The sequence below is a fragment of the Taurulus bubalis genome (genome assembly GCF_910589615.1).
Source record: "Taurulus bubalis genome assembly, chromosome: 13".
NCBI lineage: Eukaryota > Metazoa > Chordata > Actinopteri > Perciformes > Cottidae > Taurulus > Taurulus bubalis.
The window spans coordinates 16,734,431-16,757,803 of NC_136601.1; the positions used below are offsets into that span (position 1 = coordinate 16,734,431).

The 23,373-nt window shown below is 40.8% G+C and overlaps 2 protein-coding genes across 2 annotated transcripts; both read left to right on the forward strand.

Annotated features, from left to right (window-relative positions):
* Window positions 1-497: 497 nt before the first annotated feature.
* Window positions 498-8,736, forward strand: tmsb1 (thymosin beta 1). Its single transcript, XM_079229111.1, has 11 exons — window positions 498-568; window positions 1,026-1,143; window positions 2,296-2,327; window positions 3,026-3,131; window positions 3,613-3,644; window positions 4,728-4,833; window positions 5,384-5,415; window positions 6,150-6,255; window positions 7,169-7,200; window positions 7,643-7,745; window positions 8,379-8,736. Exons 2-11 carry the CDS (start codon window positions 1,041-1,043, stop codon window positions 8,405-8,407), a joined length of 681 nt encoding a protein of 226 aa, XP_079085237.1. The 5' UTR covers window positions 498-568; window positions 1,026-1,040; the 3' UTR covers window positions 8,408-8,736.
* Window positions 8,737-12,146: 3,410 nt separating this feature from the next.
* LOC306745455 (SLAIN motif-containing protein-like) lies at window positions 12,147-23,320 on the forward strand (the record flags this gene model as incomplete). Its single annotated transcript, XM_079228245.1, has 8 exons — window positions 12,147-12,766; window positions 15,827-15,963; window positions 17,888-18,010; window positions 19,786-19,926; window positions 20,044-20,367; window positions 20,562-20,705; window positions 21,891-22,176; window positions 22,327-23,320. 8 exons carry the CDS (start codon window positions 12,147-12,149, stop codon window positions 22,379-22,381), a joined length of 1,830 nt encoding a protein of 609 aa, XP_079084371.1. The 3' UTR covers window positions 22,382-23,320.
* Window positions 23,321-23,373: the final 53 nt, after the last annotated feature.

Sequence of the window (23,373 nt, forward strand, 5' to 3'; positions counted from 1 at the left end):
TTGTTCATGCAGACTTTTTCTCAGTATTCCTTATTTCAGTTTAAAAAGACTTACACCGAGACGGATAATAAGAGCATTTCCACCACAGAAATCAACAGGGGATAACATCATCATCATAATAATTGCAGAATACAGACTTTTCTCTCTCAAAGTGCATTTATAAATGAATCGTATCCATCATGCTTTTAAAAAGTTTCTGTGATGTTCTTGATGTTTTCGTAAATCATGTAATGTCACAAGCCGTCCACTAGATGGTGTGCGTGCGCGTAAAATACAAATAAAAACAGCCACATCCACCATAATGGAAGTTCAGCATTACGCTACGCAGGTAAGGGGAGGAACGATTGCAACATTCCTCAACAAGAACGGGCAGCTGTTGTGCATGCCCAGACACCAACATTGTCCAATCAAAACTCGTCCACTGATCTTTGGGAGCCAATAGGAGCTAGAGCATTGGTGTCCATGTTGGCGTGCAGAAGGGCGTGTTCCCTCTACTTTAAGCGTTGGCTTTGGACATATTGGACAGACGCATTTTACCTGCAAAGAACGCTACGCACTTCTGCACCAGGTACAGTTTTTCTGAGTTATCGCTGTTTATCAGATCGTACACTTAAAAAAAAAAGCATTGTAATGTAATGCAAACTTTTATGTCAAGGAAATGTGTTTTTGTTTTTTTTAAAGTTAGGTGTTAGTCAACATTTCTGCTACAGGCCAAACATTTTCCTCGACAAACTTTTCCTCCTCCGTTATACAGTGGGGTGTGGTCTGATAGGACTTCTGCTCGCAAGCTGTTTCCTTGTATGCGTTTGTTAATCACGAACAAGGGGGGTTATGTTATTTCTGGTGACTGGTTTATATAGTTCCAGGGTTTTTTTTTTTTCTTCTTCCTTTTTTTTTTTTTTAAACCCATGTCGGGTTTAGTGTGCATACCTGTGTGGGACTGAAGACTGCTGGCAACGTCTTCAGTGATGAAATAATAATAATGGGATCGTGTTTTTCTTGCTTTCTCAAACACTTTTCTCCAGGTAAACTCTTCCAAAATGAGCTCTAAATGTCCAGTCAGTAAGGAGGTGAAGACGTTTAAAAAAAGTAGTCTCAAGAGGACTGAAGTGCAAGAAAAAAACCCTCTTCCAACGACTCAGGGTACGTGTACCAAGAACCCGCCCTTCTGCCAGGTTTCAGCTTTTCCCCAGCTCCTTGTTCGTCACAGCTAAACTCCTTCCTGCCTATCTTCATGAAAGGCAACTGCAAACATTGCTTTACTGATTAACTGCAGGTGCACACCCTGCTACCTGATAGTTTGTCCTTGTTCTGTTTAATTAATGCCAACCTTTTCAAAGGAAAATGTATCAACAGATAGCTGTCTTCCCTAAGAGGCTATAGAGGAAATGGGGTGTCATGCTAGCCATTTGTGGAGTGAAACAAAAAAATTGTTGTCACTTTTTATTAGAGCAATAAATCAGTGACCCAGACAACTTACTGCACAATAAAAAGGCCTCACCTCAGATAAGCAGGAAGAGGAGTTTAAACTGTGTGTGTGGGCGTATTGTGCTCATCTTGTTGAGACATAAATCTGTTAACACAGTTGCATTGTTGGGACTCGCTGTACTTTTGGAAACGAGATACTTGTATTTTAAGGTAAGGACTTAGTATAAGGTTAAGAGAGGTGTGTGTGTGGCCTCTGTTTAGTGGGCATTTCAATTCTCTCTTTATATACATTTTATGAGTCCCAACAGGTAGACTGTATAGATATCAGCTTTGGTCTTGCAATGATGATTTTGCTGTGGCAGAGAGGCGCCCTGCTGCCTGGCTCTTTTTCAATCGGACTACAAGCAACCTCAGTATCTACTGTTGTGCTAGTTTGTCTCATAAAGGATGATGTTGGGTTGCATTATGTGAGTTAGAGAATCCAGTGCTGAACATTCAAGACATCCTATTTCCTAGTGTACTTATTAACCAGTCACTTGACATTGTTCTCAAAAGTGTAACTTTGACATAATCCATTGTTTATCTCCTTGTGTGTTCAGAGTTGAACCGTCTGTTCACCAGTGAGTGGAAATTCAAATTTTACACGCCATCTAGAATATTTGACACTGACGCTTTACATAAAAGTGCTTTAGATAAGTTAAAGTGTGGCAAACAGCCCTGGCCGTTATGTCAGTGGGGAGGAACCAAAGCACTGAATCAGGTGGCACTGCATGTCATGTCATGACATGTCAGTGTTTTTCTGAACCTACGGCTCAGTTATAGATTGGTCCCCTCATCCTTGTCTCTGTCTCTCTTGTGATCACACAGTGATTGAGGATGAGAAGATAGCCATCGACGAGGTAAGTACCTAAAACATACCTGCCATGATTGCTTTAATTCAGTCCTTTGCTGTTACCTGCTCTCCTTCCAATTATGAATCCTGTCAAATATCTCCACCTTGGTTTTCGGTGAATTTCTCAACTGTGTAGTGTTGCAGGCAAAAACATGGTCTGCTGTCTTTTTTTTTTTCTTATATTTTCTGGAACAATTGCAGACACTTTCCTTAAATACAGTGCGCAAGCCTAGGTATCATTTTGGATGCTGATTTTTAAAAAATCAGATCACCAGAACAGCGCTTTATTCATGTCAAGCAGGTTAGACTACTGCTCTATTCCCGGGATTATTCCGTCAGTACGACAGCTCCAGCTTATTCACAATGCAGCAGCCAAAGAAGTTCCAATACTCTAAATTTGAACATTACTCCTGTACTGAATAATAATGCATTTAATTTAATACGTGCCTTTAGTCATAAAGTAGGTCCATGTTGTTTCTTGTGACTGGCTGACATAATGCCAGGGTTCAGCCCAGTACTGTCTTTTTAAACTGAGGTTGAGCTTAATTTCAATACTGCACCTCCAGTGACTAAATGATGATGGGATTGTGTGTTTATTCTTTCTCGTACATTCTCTGAAAATTAACATAACATGATAAAATGTTTAAAGTATTTTGATTTCAATCATTGCTCTTTTCTGTCAAATTTTTTTTTTTCTCCATTTAGAAAGTTCAGAAGGAGAAACTCAATGAGAAGGTGGAGGAGTTCAAGAAGGAATGCGTGCTCAAGAAGACGGTGACAAAAGAAAAAAACCCTCTTCCAACTACAGCCGGTAGGTGTTTAAAATCATCTGATCCACCCTTGATTATGTTTCTTCAGCTCCTTGTTCGGCTTTGTGTTGTGCATTGCTGCTGAAGTAATAGACAGACATTACATGAAAGGGTCGATTTTACACACAGAGTTAAGTTAACGTTTCATGGAGAGTAGTCTACAACCTGTGAAAATGGTTGTATACTGGTGGTTTCCAATACCCATATTACCATACTATTTAGTATGCAAAAACAAATATTTAGTGCGTCCCAATACATGGTTTGTCGCATGCAGTAGGCCAAAAATACCAGGATGTCCTAATTCATCCGCATGCATTTTGCAGTATACAATCCAGCATTCTGACCCACAATCCTTTGCACACTGGATGTATGAGAAAGAGGGTCAAAGCTCAATGATGATCTTTGATGACTGCTGATGAACCTATGGCTCAGTTATAGATTGGTCCCCTCATCTTTGTCTCTGTCTCTCTTGTGATCACACAGTGATTGAGGATGAGAAGATAGCCATCGAAGAGGTATGTACCTAAAACATACCTGCCATGATTGCTTTCATGCAGTCCTTTGCGGTTACCTGCTCTTACTCAAATTAGGAATCCTGTCCGTCATCTCGGCCTCGGTTTTCTGTGACTTTCTCAACTGTATAGTGCCACAAGCAAAATGCAAATGTTATGTTCTCATGAAATGTTTATTTCCCATGCAGATGCACTTTCCTAAAATACAGTGAGCAATCCTCTATTATTTTTGGATACTGATCTAAATTTTTAAAATCATATCACCAGAACAGCAATTTATCACTTTAAACCAAAATGTTAGCATTCATATCTCAAACGGATTCTCAGAAAAGGATTCTCGCATTCATGTGAAGCAGGTTAGACTACTGGATCGCTCTATTCACAGTATTATCCATTCAGTAGAAAAGCTCCAGCTTACTCACAATGCAGCAGCCAGAGACATTACACATACTTTACATTTTAACATATTACTCCTGTACATGATGATGATAATAATACATTTAATTTAATAAGTGTTTTTCAAAAAACTCAAAACACAGGATAAATATTGAAAATCATAGAAATAGACACTGTACTGAAATCACTTCATTGGCTCTGGCTACAATACAGAATCAACTTTAAAATCCTGCTAATAGTCTACAAAGCACCTAAATGTTTAAGTTTATATCAATAAAATTGGCATTTCCATTCAATGACTACACATGAATGCAGATCAATGTTCAATACAGCATGTTTCCCTCTAATCCCCATATGCATGTGGAGCTGAATACCTGTAAAAACAGTACAGTGTAACACGACAACACATACAAGCTATTTGTTCATCGTGAGCCAGTACGTCATAGAGTAGGTCCATGTTGTTTCTTGTGACTGGCTGACATAACTCCAGGGTTCGGCCCAGTACTGTATTTTTAAACTGAGATGGAGCTTGCTTTAATACGGCACCTCCAGTGATGAAATGATGATGGGATTGTGTGTTTATTCTTTCGCATGCATTCCCTGAACATTTTTATCATGTCATGTTAATTTTCAAAGTCTGTTTTTGATTTTAATACATTTTTTTGCTCTTTGTCAATTTTTCTCCATTAGAAAGTTCAGAAGGAGAAACTCAATGAGAAGGTGGAGGAGTTCAAGAAGGAATGCGTGCTCAAGAAGACGGTGACAAAAGAAAAAAACCCTCTTCCAACTACAGCCGGTAGGTGTTTTTAAATCTATCTGCTTCGCCCTTGATCATGTTTCTTCAGTTCTTGTTCGGCTTTGTGTTGTGCATTGCTGCTGAAGTAATAGACAGACATTACATGAAAGGGGCACTTCATAGATTTTACACAGTTAAGTTAATGTTTCATGGAGAGTAGTCTACAACCTGTGAAAACGGTTGTATACTGGTGGTTTCCAATACCCATATTAACATACTATTTAGTATGCAAAAACAATATTTAGTGTGCCCGAAGACATGGTGTGTCACATGCAGTAGGCCAAAAATATCAGGATGTTCTAATTCATCCAGATGCATTTTGCAGTATACAAACCAGCATTCTGACCCACAATCCTCTTTGCACTGAATGTATGAGGAGGGTCAAAGCTCAATGAGTAATGTTATGACAAATGAGTATGTCCATTGAATGAATACTTGTTTTCTTGTGCTGCTAATTAATTGGCACTAATCTTTGAAAGTTGATGAACCTACGGCTCAGTTATAGATTGGTCCCCTCATCCTTGTCTCTGTCTCTCTTGTGATCACACAGTGATTGAGGATGAGAAGATGGCCATCGAAGAGGTAAGTACCTAAAACATACCTGCCATGATTGCTTTCATTCAGTCCTTTGCGGTTACCTGCTCTTACTCACAATGCAGCAGCCAGAGACCTTACACATACTTTAAATGTGAACAGATTACTCCTGTACATAATAATAATAATGCATGTAATTTAAGTGTTTTTCAAAAAACTCAAGACACGTGATAAAATAGAGATAAATATTGAAAATCATAGAAATAGACACTGTACTGAAATCACTTCATTGGCTCTGGCTAGAATACAGAATCCACTTCAAAATCCTGCTAATAGTCTACACAGCACCTAAAGGTTTAAGTTTATATCAATATAATTGCATTTCCATTTAATGACTACACATGAATGCAGATCAATGTTCAATACAGCATGTTTCCCTCTAATCCCCATATGCATGTGAAACTGAGTACCTGTAAATAACAGTACAGTGTAACACGACAACACATATGAGCTATTTGTTCATCGTGAGCCAGTACGTCATAGAGTAGGTCCATGTTGTTTCTTATGACTGGCTGACATAACTCCAGGGTTCGGCCCAGTACTGTATTTTTAAACTGAGGTGGAGCTTGCTTTAATACTGCACCTCCAGTGAGGAAATAATGACGGGATTGTGTGTTTATTCTTTCTCATACATTCTCTGAAAATTAACATAACATGATAAAATGTTAAAAGTCTGTTTTTGATTTCAATATTTTTTGCTCTTTGTCAATGTTTTCCATTAGAAAGTTCAGAAGGAGAAGCTCAATGAGAAGGTGGAGGAGTTCAAGAAGGAATGCGTGCTCAAGAAGACGGTGACAAAAGAAAAAAACCCTCTTCCAACTAAAGAAGGTAGGTGTTTTAAATCTATCTGCTCCGCCCTTGATCATGTTTCTTCAGTTCTTGTTCGGTGTTGTGCATTGCTGCTGAAGCAATAGACAGACATTACATGAAAGGGGCACTTCAAGATTTAAGAGTTAAGTTAACGTTTCATGGAGAGTAGTCTACAACCTGTAAAAACGGTTGTGTACTGGTGGTTTCCAATACCCATATTAACATACTATTTAGTATGCAAAAAATGATTTAGTGTGTCACATGCAGTAGGCCAAAAATATCAGGATGTCCTAATTCATCAAGATACATTTTGCAGTATACAAACCAGCATGCTTTTCTGGCTATTCTAACCCACAATCTGCTGCACAGTGGATGTATGAGAACAAGAGGTTCAAATCTCAAGGAGTCATGTTGTGACAAAGTAGTCTGTCCCAATTGATGCATACTGTATGCAACAGCACATACTTTGTTATGGAAGCTGCAGTATGTTCATACAGAAAAGAAGTGTGCCATTTGCAACATAGTTACAATGTCTACTTGGTCTGTCTTAATCTGATGTCATCTGGAATAGCGAGTTAGACTTGAAGACTACAAATTAATCACAGGAAGCCTGTGTCAAAAACTGGGAATATGCAGTTTAGAACCTCCTTTAAGGTTCCCAACTTTGTGACAGTGCAGTATCCTTTAACTTCTTGCACTGTAGTCTGTACAAATCTGATAATCTTCCACACCATCTTAAATATTTGACACTGATGCTTTAGATTAGCATTGTTCTGTGTATTACTACAGGATGATGATGTCTATACAGAGTACTATGTCAATTTGTTTTCTTGTCCTGTCCATCAACTAATCTTTCAAAGTTGATGAACCTACAGCTCAGTTATAGATTGGTCCCCTCATCTTTGTCTCTGTCTCTCTTGTGATCACACAGTAATTGAGGATGAGAAGATAGCCATCGAAGAGGTAAGTACCTAAAATTATTTCGGATACTGATCACAATTTTGAAAATCACGTCACCAGTACAGTGATGTATCACTTTAAACAAAAATATTAACATTCATTTCTCAAACGGATTCATGCATTAATTTCAAGCAAGTTAGACTACTGTATCGCTCTATTCCCAGGATGTTCAATACAGCATGTTTCCCTCTAATCCCCATATGCATGTGGAGCTGAATACCTGTAAAAACAGTACAGTGTAACACGACAACACATATGAGCTATTTGTTCATCGTGAGCCAGTACGTCATAGAGTAGGTCCATGTTGTTTCTTGTGACTGGCTGACATAACTCCAGAGAGTTGTGTGTTTATTCTTTCTCGAGCATTCCCTGAACATTTTATCATGTCATTTTTGTATCTGTGTTTTTAATCTCTTTCTGTCTTTTTTTTTTTTTTTTTCATTAGAAAGCTATGAAAGATCCAATCAATTCGGAGGTGGAGACGTTCCAGGCAAAGTCGCTCAGGAAGACTCAAACAAAAGAAAAAAACCCTCTTCCAACTGCAAAAGGTAGGTCTAGCTGATCCACCCTTAAACCTCATCAGAGTTTGTCCTTGTGCTGCTTCATGCTAATCTGACATGAAGCAGCAGGAAGAGCTTAGGTTAAAGTGTGGCAAACGGCCCTGGCTGTTATGTCAGTGGGGAGGAACCAAAGCACTGAATCAGGTGGCACTGCTGGTGCATTCTACATTACTAGACAGCCTGTGAACACAATTGTATACGGTCTTCTGTGGCTCTGAAGAGTCTTTCTTAATCTGACGTCAGAGTGATGTCATCTGGAATAGCGGGTTTGGCCTGAACACTCCCAGTTTCTGACACAGGCTTTCTGTGATTAATTTGTACTGTGGAGTTCCAAAGAAAGTTTCCATTAAACTAAAACGAGATGTTATTGAGTTGCATTATGGGAAATGGAGGATCCAGTGTTTTGGGAGCTTGCCCCCATACTATACACTAAAATGTGTGATATCTTTGCCTCTTTAGCTTTCATTTTAAGATTTTGTTTCTCTTCCAAGGTTGCTAATGTTTAAACACCATGCTATATTGGTTTGTTTTTTCTTGTCCGGACAACCGTTGAGGACTAATCTTTTTTTCCAGCATCAGTTATAGGTTGATCACCTCTGTCTCTCTCTTGTGATCACACAGATATTGCAGAAGAGAAGAAAGCCAAGTGACTGAAACACACCTGCCATGATTCCGCTCTCTCTGTTACCTACTCTTCCTCTAATTTGTAATCTTTTCTAGCATCTCTGCCTGGTTTCTGTGCCACCATGCTTGATTAGGAATGGTGTTTGGGCTGATGCTAAAGGGTCAGATCTGTAAGCTCATGTAGATGTTTTTTCCATGCTGTTTAGAAATGGCTGAACAAAAAAGAAGAGAAAAAATGAGTTAATGGGAAGCCATATAAGAGAAGGCATTGTTAACGTTCAGAAAGTGTGAAAAATGAAAAATAACACATGATTTTTTTTTTTTTTTTTTTTCTTTCTTAATAAACATTATGTATCAAAAATGTTTGAGTAACATCACGTCTTTTGAGTATTTGAACAGATTTTCTCATGACAAAAGTATTTCTAATGTAAGTGCTGGACATGGTTTAAATCGGCAAACATGACTGGCAAACAGAAATAATAAAAATAGTAATATTGCAATATGTATCCCAGACCTCAAGCAAAGTAATATTGCTGCTTAAATAAGTATTTCACTGCTGGAAATATGGTACTTCCATTTAATTGGGCTGTCTATGCAGTCGAAGGCCACCGCGTGACTCTAGGCCTCTTCCTCTTCCATACTCTGTCGTTCCTCCGCAGTGTATTCTGGTTTATGTACGAAGTAGGCCAGCCCCCAATGACCAATTCCAGCGCTAGGCTTTACTATGCCCCTCTCTCCAAGCAGCCGTACAAAAAATACGAAAGTACAATCTGTAGTTTGAACTACAGCCGTAGAGCTGGAGAAAGTTGCGTCAACCGGTGGACCACTGCTGGAAAATGAGCGTGGACCTCCGGGTGCTGGTAACATGGAGGGAAGTTAAACTTTATTAATGTGTATAGTAGCCACGTTGTAATTATACAAAGCCCATTGGAAAATCACCAAATTCTCCCTTAAGTGGTCAGAAAGGAGCTTTTGGGCAGGTTGGGTGCACTGGTCTGACCTTTAAGCTGTACCAGTTGTTTGTGCAGCGCTCTTCTATCTTAAAGGAATTAAAGAATTCACAAGGGCAGTAAGTGTCTGACATGAGACAAGAGGTGAGTATTTCAAAATAAAATGGGATGCATTGAATGAATGACATGACACAAATAAAATAAATAAATAAAACTGAAGAGAAATAGTTTAAATAAATGATCTGTAAAGTAGATTGTCGTTTAATTAACATGCATTTTGTTTAATTATTATTAGAAGCCACAAGGTTCAAAGTAGACTTGTCATTCTCTTCATATACAGTACTCAGGGGAACAATATTGTTCCAGTGTGCACCATAAGGTAACAATGGAAACAAAATGCAGTAGCTAATGAAGGTTTCAGTATACAATTGTTGCGTCTTTCACCATTATGAACAAAAGTCAGGTTATTAACACTAACAACATATTTATAGAAATGGAAACTTCCTCTCCTGTTATTTGACCATGTTTGGCTGATTAGAAAAGGATTTTAAATAAGTATGTTGCAATATCCAAGTTTTATGTTTGAATAATAAATCTATGTATACCACTTGTTTGAGCATGCATAGCCTGTTTGCCTTGGCTTCACATGAGCAACATATATTTAAAGGTAATTTTGAATTGTTGAGGGATCCCTTCTCAGTCAAAACCTCCATCTAAAATTCTAAAGTTACAACAGGTCTAAGCCTGCTGCAAAAAAGGGAGTGGATCTGCTACAGGTGTTATACATTCCACATAGCCATGAAATATCTTTGTTGGTACATTGAGTTTTATACACAGGGGTGTCATATTTATACTTTTTGTTTTTTTTAAAGGCATATAATGTGGTGCAAAATGTTTACGTTGTTCTTGTATCTTTGCAATATGAATTTGCTTTCGGGACGCATCACATGGACCAGTGGCTTAGCCTTTTGTTTTATACCGTGTGTGGATTGCTTAAGATAGGGCAGGCTGTTTCTACAACAAGCCTGTTGAAACATGCTCATACAACAGCGTGCAGGTACTTGAGAGTGAAGACATACTTTCTACTATCTACTATAATTGTCTTGGGTTAGAATTATGTTACCAAAATTACAAAGACTAATCCAGATTTACAAATCCCCTGCTGTTGCAAGGAAGCTTGTAAAGCTCATGAATACAAATTTAAGGAGATGATAGCTTTCATGAATCTGCAGAAACAGATGGTATGCCTATTGTTTTTTTTCTGAATGGTCTTTCAGGATCAGTCATGTCTGTGCACTGACAGACTAGACATTGCAACACCAGGAGAGAAAGCGCACGACTAAATGATAGGAGGTAGACACAGACTTATGATTTTATTCAGCGTCCTTAAAAAATATGTTTAAGCCGTATACTGAAAACCCACAAACTTTTATTTGTAGATTTATGCTATGGCATTGCCTTGTCACAAGTTTACTGGTTATTGACTGCCCTGCCTATATTTGTATTGTCTGCTGTGTTCAATTAAAGTGCACGTGATTGTTGTCTCTTGCAAAACAAGTTTTTAGTTTTTTTTAGGAGCATGACTAATACCATAATAATAATAATAAAATGTTTTTGTATAGCGATTTTAAAAGGTACTCAAGGCACTAATAGAGGCAGCAAGAAAGCAAGAAAGACGACAATAGTGAAACATAAAAAATAGTATCACAGGTTAAAAGCAGAGTAATGGAGAATGTCTAAATGACCTTTGTCCAACAAAAAATAGTAGTAGTTTTTTCTATGGCTATCATTCTTTCTCACTGTCATTGATCTTTGCAGCTACAATTTGTTTCTGATAAAACATTGTAATTGTGTACATTTTGTAAACAGCGACACCCAACGGCTACAGTACAGCTGACAACATCTGACACTGCAGTACCACATCTTTCCCAAAGGGGGCGCCAAATGACAGAGAAACTCCACAGGGGGCGGGGCTAGCGCTGCTGGTCTGTTCACCGGGCTAACTAAAGTCCATCAACAAGCTAGTTAACGTTAGCTGTGTGCGATGCGATGGACTCCATCGGTGATGCTCGATCATCAAGAAAACATGGACTAGCTAATTGAGATTCTTTCCGCTGTGTTGACAACCATTACCGAGGCCAGGACCGTTTCAGGTGGAGGTGATTAGCTGCTCCATCCATGCAGTGGCTGGTGCTCAGGGGGGTTTGAGCTCCGAGTGGCGGGCTCGCTGGGACGAAACAACACGGCTCACTCACCGGTACGCTTGTTGTTGCTGTTAGCATGCTAGCCGAGCCAACGTTAACTAGATATGATGTATATACTACGATGTAGCTGCTGCAAGTCCACAGCTCGGGGTTGGGTTTGATGGTGTAACATCATCATCCTCTTGTAGCTTCTTGCCACGGAAATAAAAGCTGCAGACTTAGAAACGTGACGACGAGGGAGGGAAAGAGAGATAACAAAAAAGTGGTCTGAATAATGTAAATACATGTAAAACGAGTGTTGGCTGACATCGCCTCGTGTTAGTTAATATGACGTTCAAGTGGCGGACTGATACCAGAGCTACTCCGTGTGATTCACGTCCAAAGCTTAAGTATCTAAATCATTTTTATATGATTCATATGTTTGTTTTGCTGCAGTAACCATGTGTTAAGTTGTTGTTTTACGAGTCCCAATTCACTAAAAAGTGTAGTCGGCAACATACCATGAGCCTGAGTGCCACGAAGCTTGGTGCGGACGTGTTAATGTGAAGACATGTGGTGTGTTGTCATGGTGCAGATTATAATCCTACTCTTCCTCCCAATAGAGAAGGAGCATGGTGGTCCCGGACAGTGCCACCGTTGTCCCCCAGGCTGACAATGGCAGTTCCACTGGCCTCAACGAGAGCTCCGAGCCTGGGTGCGAGGAGGAAGGAGAGGGGGGTCCGGCAGCGGGGGAGCTGGAGGAGGTGCGGAAGCTGCAGGAGCTTGTTCGCAGGTTGGAGGTCCAGAACGAGACCCTGCGCAACAGGGGGAGCAAGACCATCGTCCACAGAGACGCCAGTGGCAACAGCAACCTCACAGACGCTGTGTACATCAACGAGAGGTTGACTTGCGAGGAGGTGACCAACTCCCACCTCAGATTGGAGCGCGGTGGCGAGCCGGGCAGAGCAGACTTTGAGCTGTCACCCACTCAGGACAGCAGCAGTGGTGAAGACATGTCCCCTCTGCTCAGGGCCAACTTGCTGGATGAAGAGGAAGACCCTGCATGTGGGGGTTTTCTCACCTTGACCTGCAGCAACGGAGCGGCCCAGACCCCAGAGAGCCCTTCTCAGGAAAGCTACGAGTCAGAGACACTTGCAGAGAGCGACTCAGGTCTGGACCAAACGGCACTGGATGAAGTGGATGTCCTAGATTTGGAGGATGAGTGTGCAGACGTCGAGGGCGATGACAGATGGTATGTTTTGTTATCTGAACCGCTCATCTCTGGTCAGTAAGATATCAATGCTGGACCGATCAGTGTGCAGGATCTTAACATTTGCAGACGTGATAGAAAGCAAGTCAATCATAATATGAAGAAGAGGGATCTTCAGAGGAAGTATATTTCTGGCAGCACAGGCCACAGCAATGCCATATTTTAAGTTTGCTTGTTTATAGGTAGAGGAGCCCCTTCAGCCAGATGACTCATTTGCGCTCTTTCATTTTAACCTCTGACCTTTTAAGTGTTACTCACCCACAGGACGTGAGTATGCACTGTTGTGTAGCAGTAGGTTATTTGGGTTTAAAATTTGAGTAATTCTAGGCTAAGACGATCCACATTTTCCCCTTTATCCACATAATCAAGGAGAGTCTTTTCTTGTACTTCCAGAGCTTTGCTCAACTGTGGCAAACATTTTGACCACTAACTCTGAATATGAACTGTAATCAGGAGGAAATTGTGTTAGTGGAGGAGAAAAGAAAGAGAAGAAAAACACTAGACCGACAAGGAGTAAAAGAAATGAGCAGCCAGCCGGAGAGAATACATTTCGAAGCCGTTGATGTTCCGACAAAAGTGAGAGGGATTTGATTGTCCCATTAAAATTAACTGTCTGACCTGGGTAAATAACAGGCGTGATCTATGTGCGACCTGTTTGGCAGGTAATGAAGAACACAAAGCTTTTTTTTGTACCAGACGCAACAGAGACGCTGGTATTGTTTTCGACTTGTAAGTCTCTGTGTGGGTGTGTCAATGTGGCAGACTGGCTCCAGGAGACACCCACTGACTACTAAAGAAGTGTTTTATTTTTTTAGTACTTTGCCAGGACATATTTTGTCACCACATTAATGTCACAACTCTGCAAATGCAGTCATAAAACCTTACGTGTGTAGTTGAGCTCAAAATGAAGGCCAAGTTTGGAAGACTGCCGTGGTCCAAGCAAGGAGACGTCTACTTCGCGCCCCTGGCCCGCCTTTGTGTTGCAGCTGGTGGGACCCCATCGCAAGATTGTCTCTGGTTTTATTTATGTCTAAGGCAAGCATGAATGAAAATGCTTGCAGTACCAGAAGTGTTCCATCAAGCTGTTTAAAAAATGATTATGATAATTGCCATTATTGTCGACCCGGCATAGTTCTCCATTCATTAAGCCTCGTTACACAATGTACTATTATCTGCATTAGTAAAAAGCCTGTTTGTTGTTGGACAAAATGAACTTTGCTCATTTCCTCCAGTTTAATTTGCAGAATATCCCCAAAATGACCAGTTATAGAGGGCTAATTACAAATAATCCATGTTCATATGATGCCAAAAATTCAGTCTAGACATGTTTGCTTATGCTGTGCATGTTGAGCTGTCTCTAACGGGTACCATATTGTGTTCCTGGTGGTTACTTTAGCAGCTTAACAGTCAGACCATTCACGACTTATGTTCAGTTTCACATCATTAGCCTTACCATATGTGCTTTGGGAGGTTATCATAGCCAAAAAATCCGGTAATCCTAACGGCGACATAATCTGATCGGCTCTGGGCTGGATGCTGCCGCATGGCTAAACTGCTTTGAGTGGGATTGCACAGCATGTGATCTGAGGCCCCCTTGCGTGGCCAGACTGAAACACTGGAGCTGAGAACAACTGCAGGAGCGCTTGTTGTTTTTTTTTGTTTTTTTAGAGAGAAAATAGACCGGCATTGGCAGAGTATCCGCACTGTTTAAAATAGTTCCGAGACTTGATTGGACCTGGCAGAAACTGTTTCAACCCCCGCCAGGTCAATTCAAAATTGCCATTTCCATTTTGTTCTTACATCATGGTCATTTTCCCGTTGGACGTTTTTAATCACACACAAACCTAAACTTAAAACCTCTGTTTTGATCTCCTCACAGTGATACAGTCAAGGAAAATAAACCTGACTTTGCAGCATCGACAAAAGTTATCCATCCGTCCTCTGTGGTTGAACGCTGCTCAGTTTAATAATGAAAGGAAGAACACCTGTTGTTGTTGTAGCTGTAAGATCAATACTGTAGGGTTTGTTTGAAATTAGTATAGAATAACTGTAAACGTATAGAAGATACAGAAATAACTGTAAACTTCATCCACATATGCTGCTGTACTTATTTCTTTAATATTATTATAAAAAAACATTGTGCTCTGTTGTATTTATTTCATTATTGATTTAGCAGAAGTCAAAGGCACACAGAGAAGCGGTGCTCTCTGGCAGGATGTGTGACCTGAATATTGCTCTCTGTTTTGTTGCTCATTCCAGTGGGAAATAGATGCTTTCGTGTTTGCCCAATGGGAAGATGATTTGTCGTTGATTGGCCCAGAACCAGTCAGTCCGGGCCTTTTGTGTGTCCAACTCAAAGGGAACCGCCCATGTGACTGTCGGTTCAAAGCTTGTGGTGAACTGATGTCTGTTTGCTCTCACTGGGACAACACTGAACACATCACAGTTCAGACAGCGACCGTGTGTGGCTGCATAAAAAAACATCATTGGCTGGTCGTTTGTTGACGTGATGGTTTTTGGCAGCTATTTCCAAATATAACTCTAGATTTTAAATTGTACTTCTTTTCAGATTTGTCCGCCTGACTGTGGCCCGTAATGACAGGATGAGCTTGATATGTTTGCCGGATGTAAATGAGGCCAATGTGCATTTGTCATGTTTGAGGCTGTGGGAAAGATGTATTACGTAAAGTATTTGCTCACTCCCTGTTTGATCAGATTATGTCATTCACTTTAAACAAACCAGCTTGTTTGTTTTGTGAGGTTTTTATTTGCTGCTTCCTACACTGTCTCATTCAGTGGTTGGGAGTTAATTGTGCTTGTGATCAGCCCTGCTATCCTATGTTGTTTGTTGGGAGAAACATTATTACTGTGTGCACATGCCACGCATACTTTATAGTCCAATAATTCACACTAATCTCCATCTTGACAAGCATATTTGATTAAAAAAAGCCTGAACTGCCTTTTCCCTCCCTTTTTCTTCTATGTATTCCTATCCTAATCCCCTTTTGCATTGTTTTCTTGTTGTCTCACTCTTCTTTACAGGTTGTATGTGTCTCCAAAAAAGCAAGTAGACGATCAAGGCCCAGAGTCTCCATTGAAGTGGTGTCGGCAGGCTCTTGACCATCGCAGCCCCGAGACAGAAATAGCTTGTCGGACCCTGATCAGCCGCTTGGACCAGAGTATGTGAACATGTCATTTTTTGTGTTCTAACTCTTTAAATACTTATTATGCTGTATTTGTATTCATTCCCATAAGCCCTCAAATGAACTATCTTTCAACAACGGCTTTCAAAATATGACTCACATTTTTGTATGTTATGGTCTTTGGGTCACATGTTGCTGCCTCCAGACGTGGTTGGCCTAAATCGAGATTAAGAAACCTAATTCAGTACAGGGTGATGGTCTCACCTACCTCTGTGAAAGTGCTGCTTTCTTATTTATTGCTCATGGCTATTGTGTGCACAGATCAGTGTTTGTTTCAGTTGTATGCCAAAGCCCGAGTACTCAGTGAACATGGTGTGTACGTCTCTACGTGTGGACAGGTTTGTGCCATATATTATTTACCCTGCTCGCAGCGCCGACTTCCTGCATACTGCAGAACTGGAACAACAGGGCTATTCACACCCGGGCAGAATGACTACATGAAGTCACAGACTGGGTTGGATTACTTCCCCCCGAGTCAGCTCTCCTTTTTTAAACGGCAGCAGCGGGCCATGAAACTGCCTGTTGGCGTAGAGACCTCACAGTTAGCAGTAAAGGTGACTTTAAAAAGTGAGTTTAAAAAAAAAGAAGATGTTTTTCTAAACTTGACCCGACAGTACATATGCACATACATACATATGCCACTGTTGATTCTCAAAGCTTTCAAAGAGATTTACACCTGCACCTGTTATTACCCTGAACGTTAAACTGCATTACTGTGGTTCAAGCAGGAATGCTGGTTAATCCGTCTGATTGATGCTATTACACACAGCCATGCATTGTGTTTATTTAATTAAATCGCAGGCAAATGACACAAGGCTGCTACAAAATAGCCATGCACCTCTACACATATCAGAGTAGTCGGTTATAACTCAGTCTTTATTTATGTGGGAGACATCGGATAACTGGAGTTTATTAATTCCGTGCGTCACAGCTATTTTAAAAAGAAAAATGTCGTCTTTGATTTTAACGCTGCTGTCACATTTTTATACGATGTAATGTATTTCCAACATGAAATACAGTACAATTATGGCTTAAAATCGTGTTGGATTGGGCAAATTGTATCAAAGTCCTTCACCAAACAATTATTTATATATATTGGTTCTAAATAACTGTTAAAGTACAACACAACAGCTACCTCTGGCTGCAGTTATGAGGTGCTGTGTGTTCACATTGTGTTTCTTTGCATCATCCAGACAACATGATTTCCTGGAAGTCCGATTCTTCCTTTGTTGAAATGTTGTCATGTGTGACTGTTGTTGGCTCAGCTGTTGTGAAACGTTGCGCTTCTGCACCTACAAGAAGCAAAATAGCAGGTGCAGGTTGGGAGATTTTCACCCAGTTCGTGCGCCCAAGACAAACCGCTTTTCACAAAAAATGAGGCCCTTGATGTAATTAAAATTTTTCCAACTATACCAATAGTTGAAGGCCAAGTTTGGAAGACTGCCGTGGTCCAAGCAAGGAGACGTCTACTTCGCGCCCCTAGCCCGCCTTTGTGTTGCAGCTGGTGGGACCCCATCGCAAGATTGTCTCTGGTTTTATTTATGTCTAAGGCAAGCATGAATGAAAATGCTTGCAGTACCAGAAGTGTTCCATCAAGCTGTTTAAAAAATGATTATGATAATACAGTACAAATAGTACAAATAACTTTTGTTATATATGATGTTTTTATATTTATTTATCTGCATGTTGTCCTTTATTCAGCCAGGAAGGTCTTATTAAGATACAATATCTCTTCTTCTTCCAGGGAGTCTTGGTCAATATGGCAGCATAAGTAGTTTCACATAAAAACAATTCCATATGTTAGTGAAACAAACAATACATTGAAGCATTTCATCTCTTTTTTAAAGTGTGTATATTCTTCGCGGAGGATATCTAATCTCTCCTCTCCTGTTCCCTGCAGCGTCTCGATGGAGGAGCATGTACAGTAGCCCATCAGCAGAGGCAGGCTCGACAGGCTCAGGCCTGATCTCTCCTGGGTACCACAAATCAACTAACAAATCCCTACTAACCTGTGGCAGCTCAGGTATGGCATGGCATTAACACACGGTGCTCCTCATTTTCTGCTCAACACAACAGTGGGATTGACTCCAGTTATTGTGAGGATGTAGGTCAGTTGCTATGTGTGTGCACTAATGCATAACAATTTGTTCCTTTGGGATCTGAATGGTAATTCCTAAAGACTATTCTGGCATTTTTGCATGTTTTACCCAGTTTACTGTGTGCCGCATATACTGCACTTCAAAAAAAAAAAAGATATCCCAAAACATACTATAAGTTAGATTGATTTTCTACTTCTACCAGGCAGACTTTGTTTACCATTCATTATATTACTGGAGTCTTATATCACAGACTACATTATGATCCGTTGAACAGCAGTGAATTTAGGACATTTTGGTAGCTTCTTGCATGACAAAGGTTGCTGATGATATACACATGAATGCACCCCTACGACACATCTGTAACACTGGAATGTTGGAATGTTTGTAACTCAGGGGATTTTTTTTTTTGGCAATGCTAACCTGTGTGAAATGTGTTCTGCTGGTGATCTTGACTTTGTGGTGATTGGTACAGTTACTTTGCACTTTTGTTAATCCTCACATTGTTTCACATTGCCTGGCAATTTGTGCAGAGATAAACAAAATCTGAATACCCTGTACATAACAAATCTTTGCATGAACTTGTCAATGCTTGGCTTGTGGTTGGTGGCCCTATCTAATCCCAGACTTTTTACATAACCAAATGCCCCTGGATGATGTTGTCATTTCCCATTTGTGTGAGAGTTAGGCCGGCGTCAGACAGACATGCCTGGCGGGGGAATTTAGCGTACAGCTTTTCCTGTGCATCATCAGTAGAGACGGTCCTTTCTAGACTAATGCTGCTTAAAAGTAAAGTCTGGTGGAGAGACGTGTTAATTTAAACATACCAAATGTGATTTGTCGATATTCGCACCTTAAATTCGTATATATTGGCCGGGTTGGTCTGATAGTTTACATAAAATGCGTATCCACCTGGTGAATATTAAACTTAAATCTAAATTTGTCCTGAAATGGGCAGCGCTGAGGTTGGGGTGAGTTATACCTCACACACCTCCCAGCTGATTGGGTCTAATTGAGCTGCTGATCTCCAATACTTCCACATTTTAAAAACAATCTTCCTAAAAAAAAAAAAAAATTGCAACACTGTAATGTGCTACTCTGCTTGGTTACCTTGAGGCGATAAAACCATCGTGTGAACCTGATCAATCAGTTCCTATCATCTACTGAGCAGAGTCTGACAGATCCTGTTAGCCTGAAATCTTTTGTGATCAATTCAGTTACCACATAGGTGATGGTCTAACATGTGTCCCTCTCATTGTATGCCTTTTTTAAAAGGGGGTCCATTAATCAAGACAGTACCTTACTTAGGCCTCGTATCAAATCTGTTTTGGGGGGGCTGACGTCCTTTTTCTGTTCATTAATCTTGGTTTGAAAGTTAGTTTTAACATTCTTTGATACAATCGTGTGGCTGTGCAGTGTCAAACAGGTTTTGACCTGGCCAGGTATATTTCTTATCTGGAGAGCTTGTAACTGTTATAATACCGGTCTTGGTAAATGTTTTTTCCACAGTTCGTTCCCCTGGCCTTTATTTGTTCAAACAGACCACATGGACATTATTTCAGTATCTGCTTTTATTTGAGAATTAGAAATAATTCTGCCCAAAGTAGAGTCCTCATGAGTGTGATTAATATTGTTCCCATTTATTTGTGGGATGCAGCTTGTTTAATAAATAATAATAAATGTGCCCATTGTGTTTTTACAGGTGGCACTACCATGCACTCTGCCCTGAGCTCGCAGTCCTCCATAGACAGTGAGCTCAGCACCTCTGATGACTCCATCTCTATGGGCTATAAGCTGCAGGATCTCACTGATGTCCAGATCATGGCTCGCCTACAGGAAGAGAGTGAGTAGAGGTGTTGTGCACACGGTGTACTGGACATCACGTGTCATTGTGTTTCCCATTTCTAAATTCCACAGCTGCCTGTATATGCCGTTTTTAACTCTATAACTTTGGTGTCAGGTCTGAGGCAGGATTATGCCTGCACCTCAGCATCTGCATCACGCCGCAGCTCCACAGCCTCGCTACAATGCCGGGGCGGCACCTACAGCGATCAGGAATTTGACAGTTACAGCCTGGAAGACGAAGAGGACGAGTTTTGCTCCATGCCCCAGCGACGACATCGCTTCACCCCTTCGCCGTTAGGCTCACCCCGGTGCTTGTCCCCCTCCACTTCCAATCACGGTCAGGAATACAGCAGCCGACTCGGGGCTCCACGCACAAGAGCACCCAGACGATCCCTCCAGGGCCCCAGTGCAGAGCTGCTTAAGTTTGCCAAGAGTGAGGGTAGGCTATAGTCAATAATTCAGCATTTATACCCTCAGTCAAAAAAGATCAGAGTGGAAAATCACAGATTCTTGTTGGACCAAAGCTGTGATGGCACACACACACACACACACACACACACACACACACACACACACACACACACACACACACACACTGATGTTGCTAAATGTGTATTGTATGTGTGGTTACAGAAGAGTTGAGGCACAGCATGCCTAATCTGGCCCCCCGCACCAGCCTACGTTCCCTGGAGGCAGTCAGAAACAGTCGCAGCATGGAGGCTAACCTCCAGAGCTCTGGCAACCGCATGTCCCACCTGACTCACTCCCCCTCCACAGGTAACCCTACCCTCTTCCTGGTCCTCACCATTTATCCAACATACTGGTACCTTCCTTTGCATTGCCTATTCTCCTTTGTTGTGTCACTTCTATCCTACCGCCTTAACCTCTCGAAGCTCAGCATGAACACAGGTTTGAACAATATTCGGGAAGAATCGCCTTAAAGCTGCTCTGTGGAATATGTGAGCACTACTAGTGCTATGGAGCAGTTCTCTTCATGAGTAGGTCCCCAGTTTTCTTGTATCTTGCACATTGGTGACACGATACATATACTTGGCAATGGTTTCACGTTATTCCACTAATCTACTGATGGTAGTAATGCACCAAGAAAAGCAGCAGTGCACTGAAAAAGGCTGTTAAGACTGCTAGCAAACAAATGATTCAATGCAGGTTTCAAAATGTTTTTTTAATTGGCTTTGCCATTATTATTTTTAGCGTTGAGTTTTGGTGAATAAATGCAAATAGAACGTTAAAAAAAAACTCAGTAATACAATCATTGTAAATGTTTAGAAAACTAATTAAAAGGGCACTGAAGGCTGTCAACAAAAAAAATGCTAACGTTTACAAACCGTTGGCATGTGCTTACTACAAATCTCATGCAGTAAGTAACAAAAGAAAAAGCATAATTTAGTGGCATTTTGGAAAAAAATCCATAACTTGCTCTGCTCATGTTTTTCACATGTGAAATGAATATTCCTAAATATAAATGTTGAACAAACTCAACGTGTAAGTCTTTGATGGATATTGATATTGCTGATATTATCAGAAATATCTGATCTTGATCTGATGCATCAAAATGGATGTATCGATCTAACCTTGATAGTCTCACCCTAACAAGTCATGTCATCTATAACAAACTATACACAGTATGGCTCACAAGTACTTAGGAGTTCCATAAACCAGCCCATATTTGTTCCTGGTCCTTCTATGACATACGCCAGGTAATGAACAGTCAACTGTCCTTTCACTCACCTGCGACATGATTATTCTACTAGTTTCCTCCAAATGTGTCCTTGCTGCTCTTCCCAGGCTTACCTCTAACTCCTACATGCCACACACGGGGTTTGGATTTCAACTACAGCACATTTATCTTTTGTATATATCAACATGTATTTGAGTTCCCTTGTCTGAAAGAAATAGCTGGTCGAGATTCTATTATCCCACTGTGCCTTTCTTCCACTCAAGGTATGGCTTCTAGTCGACTGCGTGGCAGCGGCCAGTCACCTCTCTCCCTGCGGACTCCAGTTAAAGCGGTGACTCCTGTGGGCTCCATGGCAGTTGGTCGTCAGCCTTCCAGAGGTCTGCCTGTAGTCCAAGCACCGCCTGCAGGAGGGGGCCGCCGGGTCCAGTCACCAGGCTCTGCCAATGGTGGAGCATACATGCCCGGGAGAGCCTCCGCTGGGGCAGGTAGGGCTGGTGTGGGCCGAGGACAGGCATCTACCCGGAGTAAACTTTCACAGCCCCCAAGGAGGTGAGTGCTCAAATGAAAAGCTGTGAAGGAATGTTGAGAAATTGAGGAAAATGTACTTTCAATAATGTTAAATGTGCTTTTATGCTATTCAGATCATCACAATCGGATACTTGGGCTCTTGAATGAAGATTACTTGTATTTTATTGACAGGTCTTTTGGCATGACTAAAATGTCAGATGAATCCTGGAAAGATGGCTGTTACTGAGCCTAGCCGGTGATGAAGGATACCCGGTGATGAATGATACCCACTGCTGCGACCCTCACCTGACCTCTTCCCTTTACCTCTCATAGTACTCTCAAAGAACACGGCCACTGTGTCGTACGACCTTTCGGTCCCCATTTCAGACTGGAGCGCTGGGCTGCACTGGATTTGTAGTCGAGACTTATCTCTTTCCCTCGCATGAAACATTGTCAACCCACACAAAGAGGATGTGTAGGCAGACACGAAGGCATACATGCACACTCCACTTGTGATAGACCAACTCTGAGCTTCCAGAAGATTTGTTTGTGTCAATTTTACTTATTTTTCTATGGTAATTGTGAAAAACTGCTGGAATATTAAGGGTTGTATCACTGTTCTTGTGATGTAATTGAAATGAAGACAATTTTAATGAAGATATAGGTGGTTTGTTCATTTTTTGTGTGCATTCCTACTAGGTTAAGGTGCTGAATGTTGCATGCTTGATTTTTTTTTTTTATTATTTGTTATCCTTATCATCATGTAACTGCAATATGATCTGTGTGAATTTATGAATGTTTGATTGGTTCATTGTGATTATCTTTAAATATGTGTTGTACTTGTGTTTTGCTCTTTGCTTACACAGCAATGCAACTCCTGTAAACCAAACTGCCCTTACAAATAATAAAGAAAAAATGGAAAATATGGTTTGTGCCAAGGTGCATTTCAGCTGCAAAACTCTTTCTAATTCCAGAAGAATCTTCAGTAATTAAAGGTACTGTTACGGTGCTGCATTTTTACTGCATATCAATATTTGGTTTTGAGTGTGCTTTTGGATACCACTGTAATGAAGAAAATGTTTATGCACTAAGGCCTTGTGCCTTAAGACAGCTATGCACCCTCATGCTGAGTGCCTCCGACAATTAGGAGCTGTAATGAAAATGAATAATAAAGTCTACCCTGAAACTATAATTGCAGCATTTCTGTTTTTACCTATTATGCAATCCATGCATGCTGAG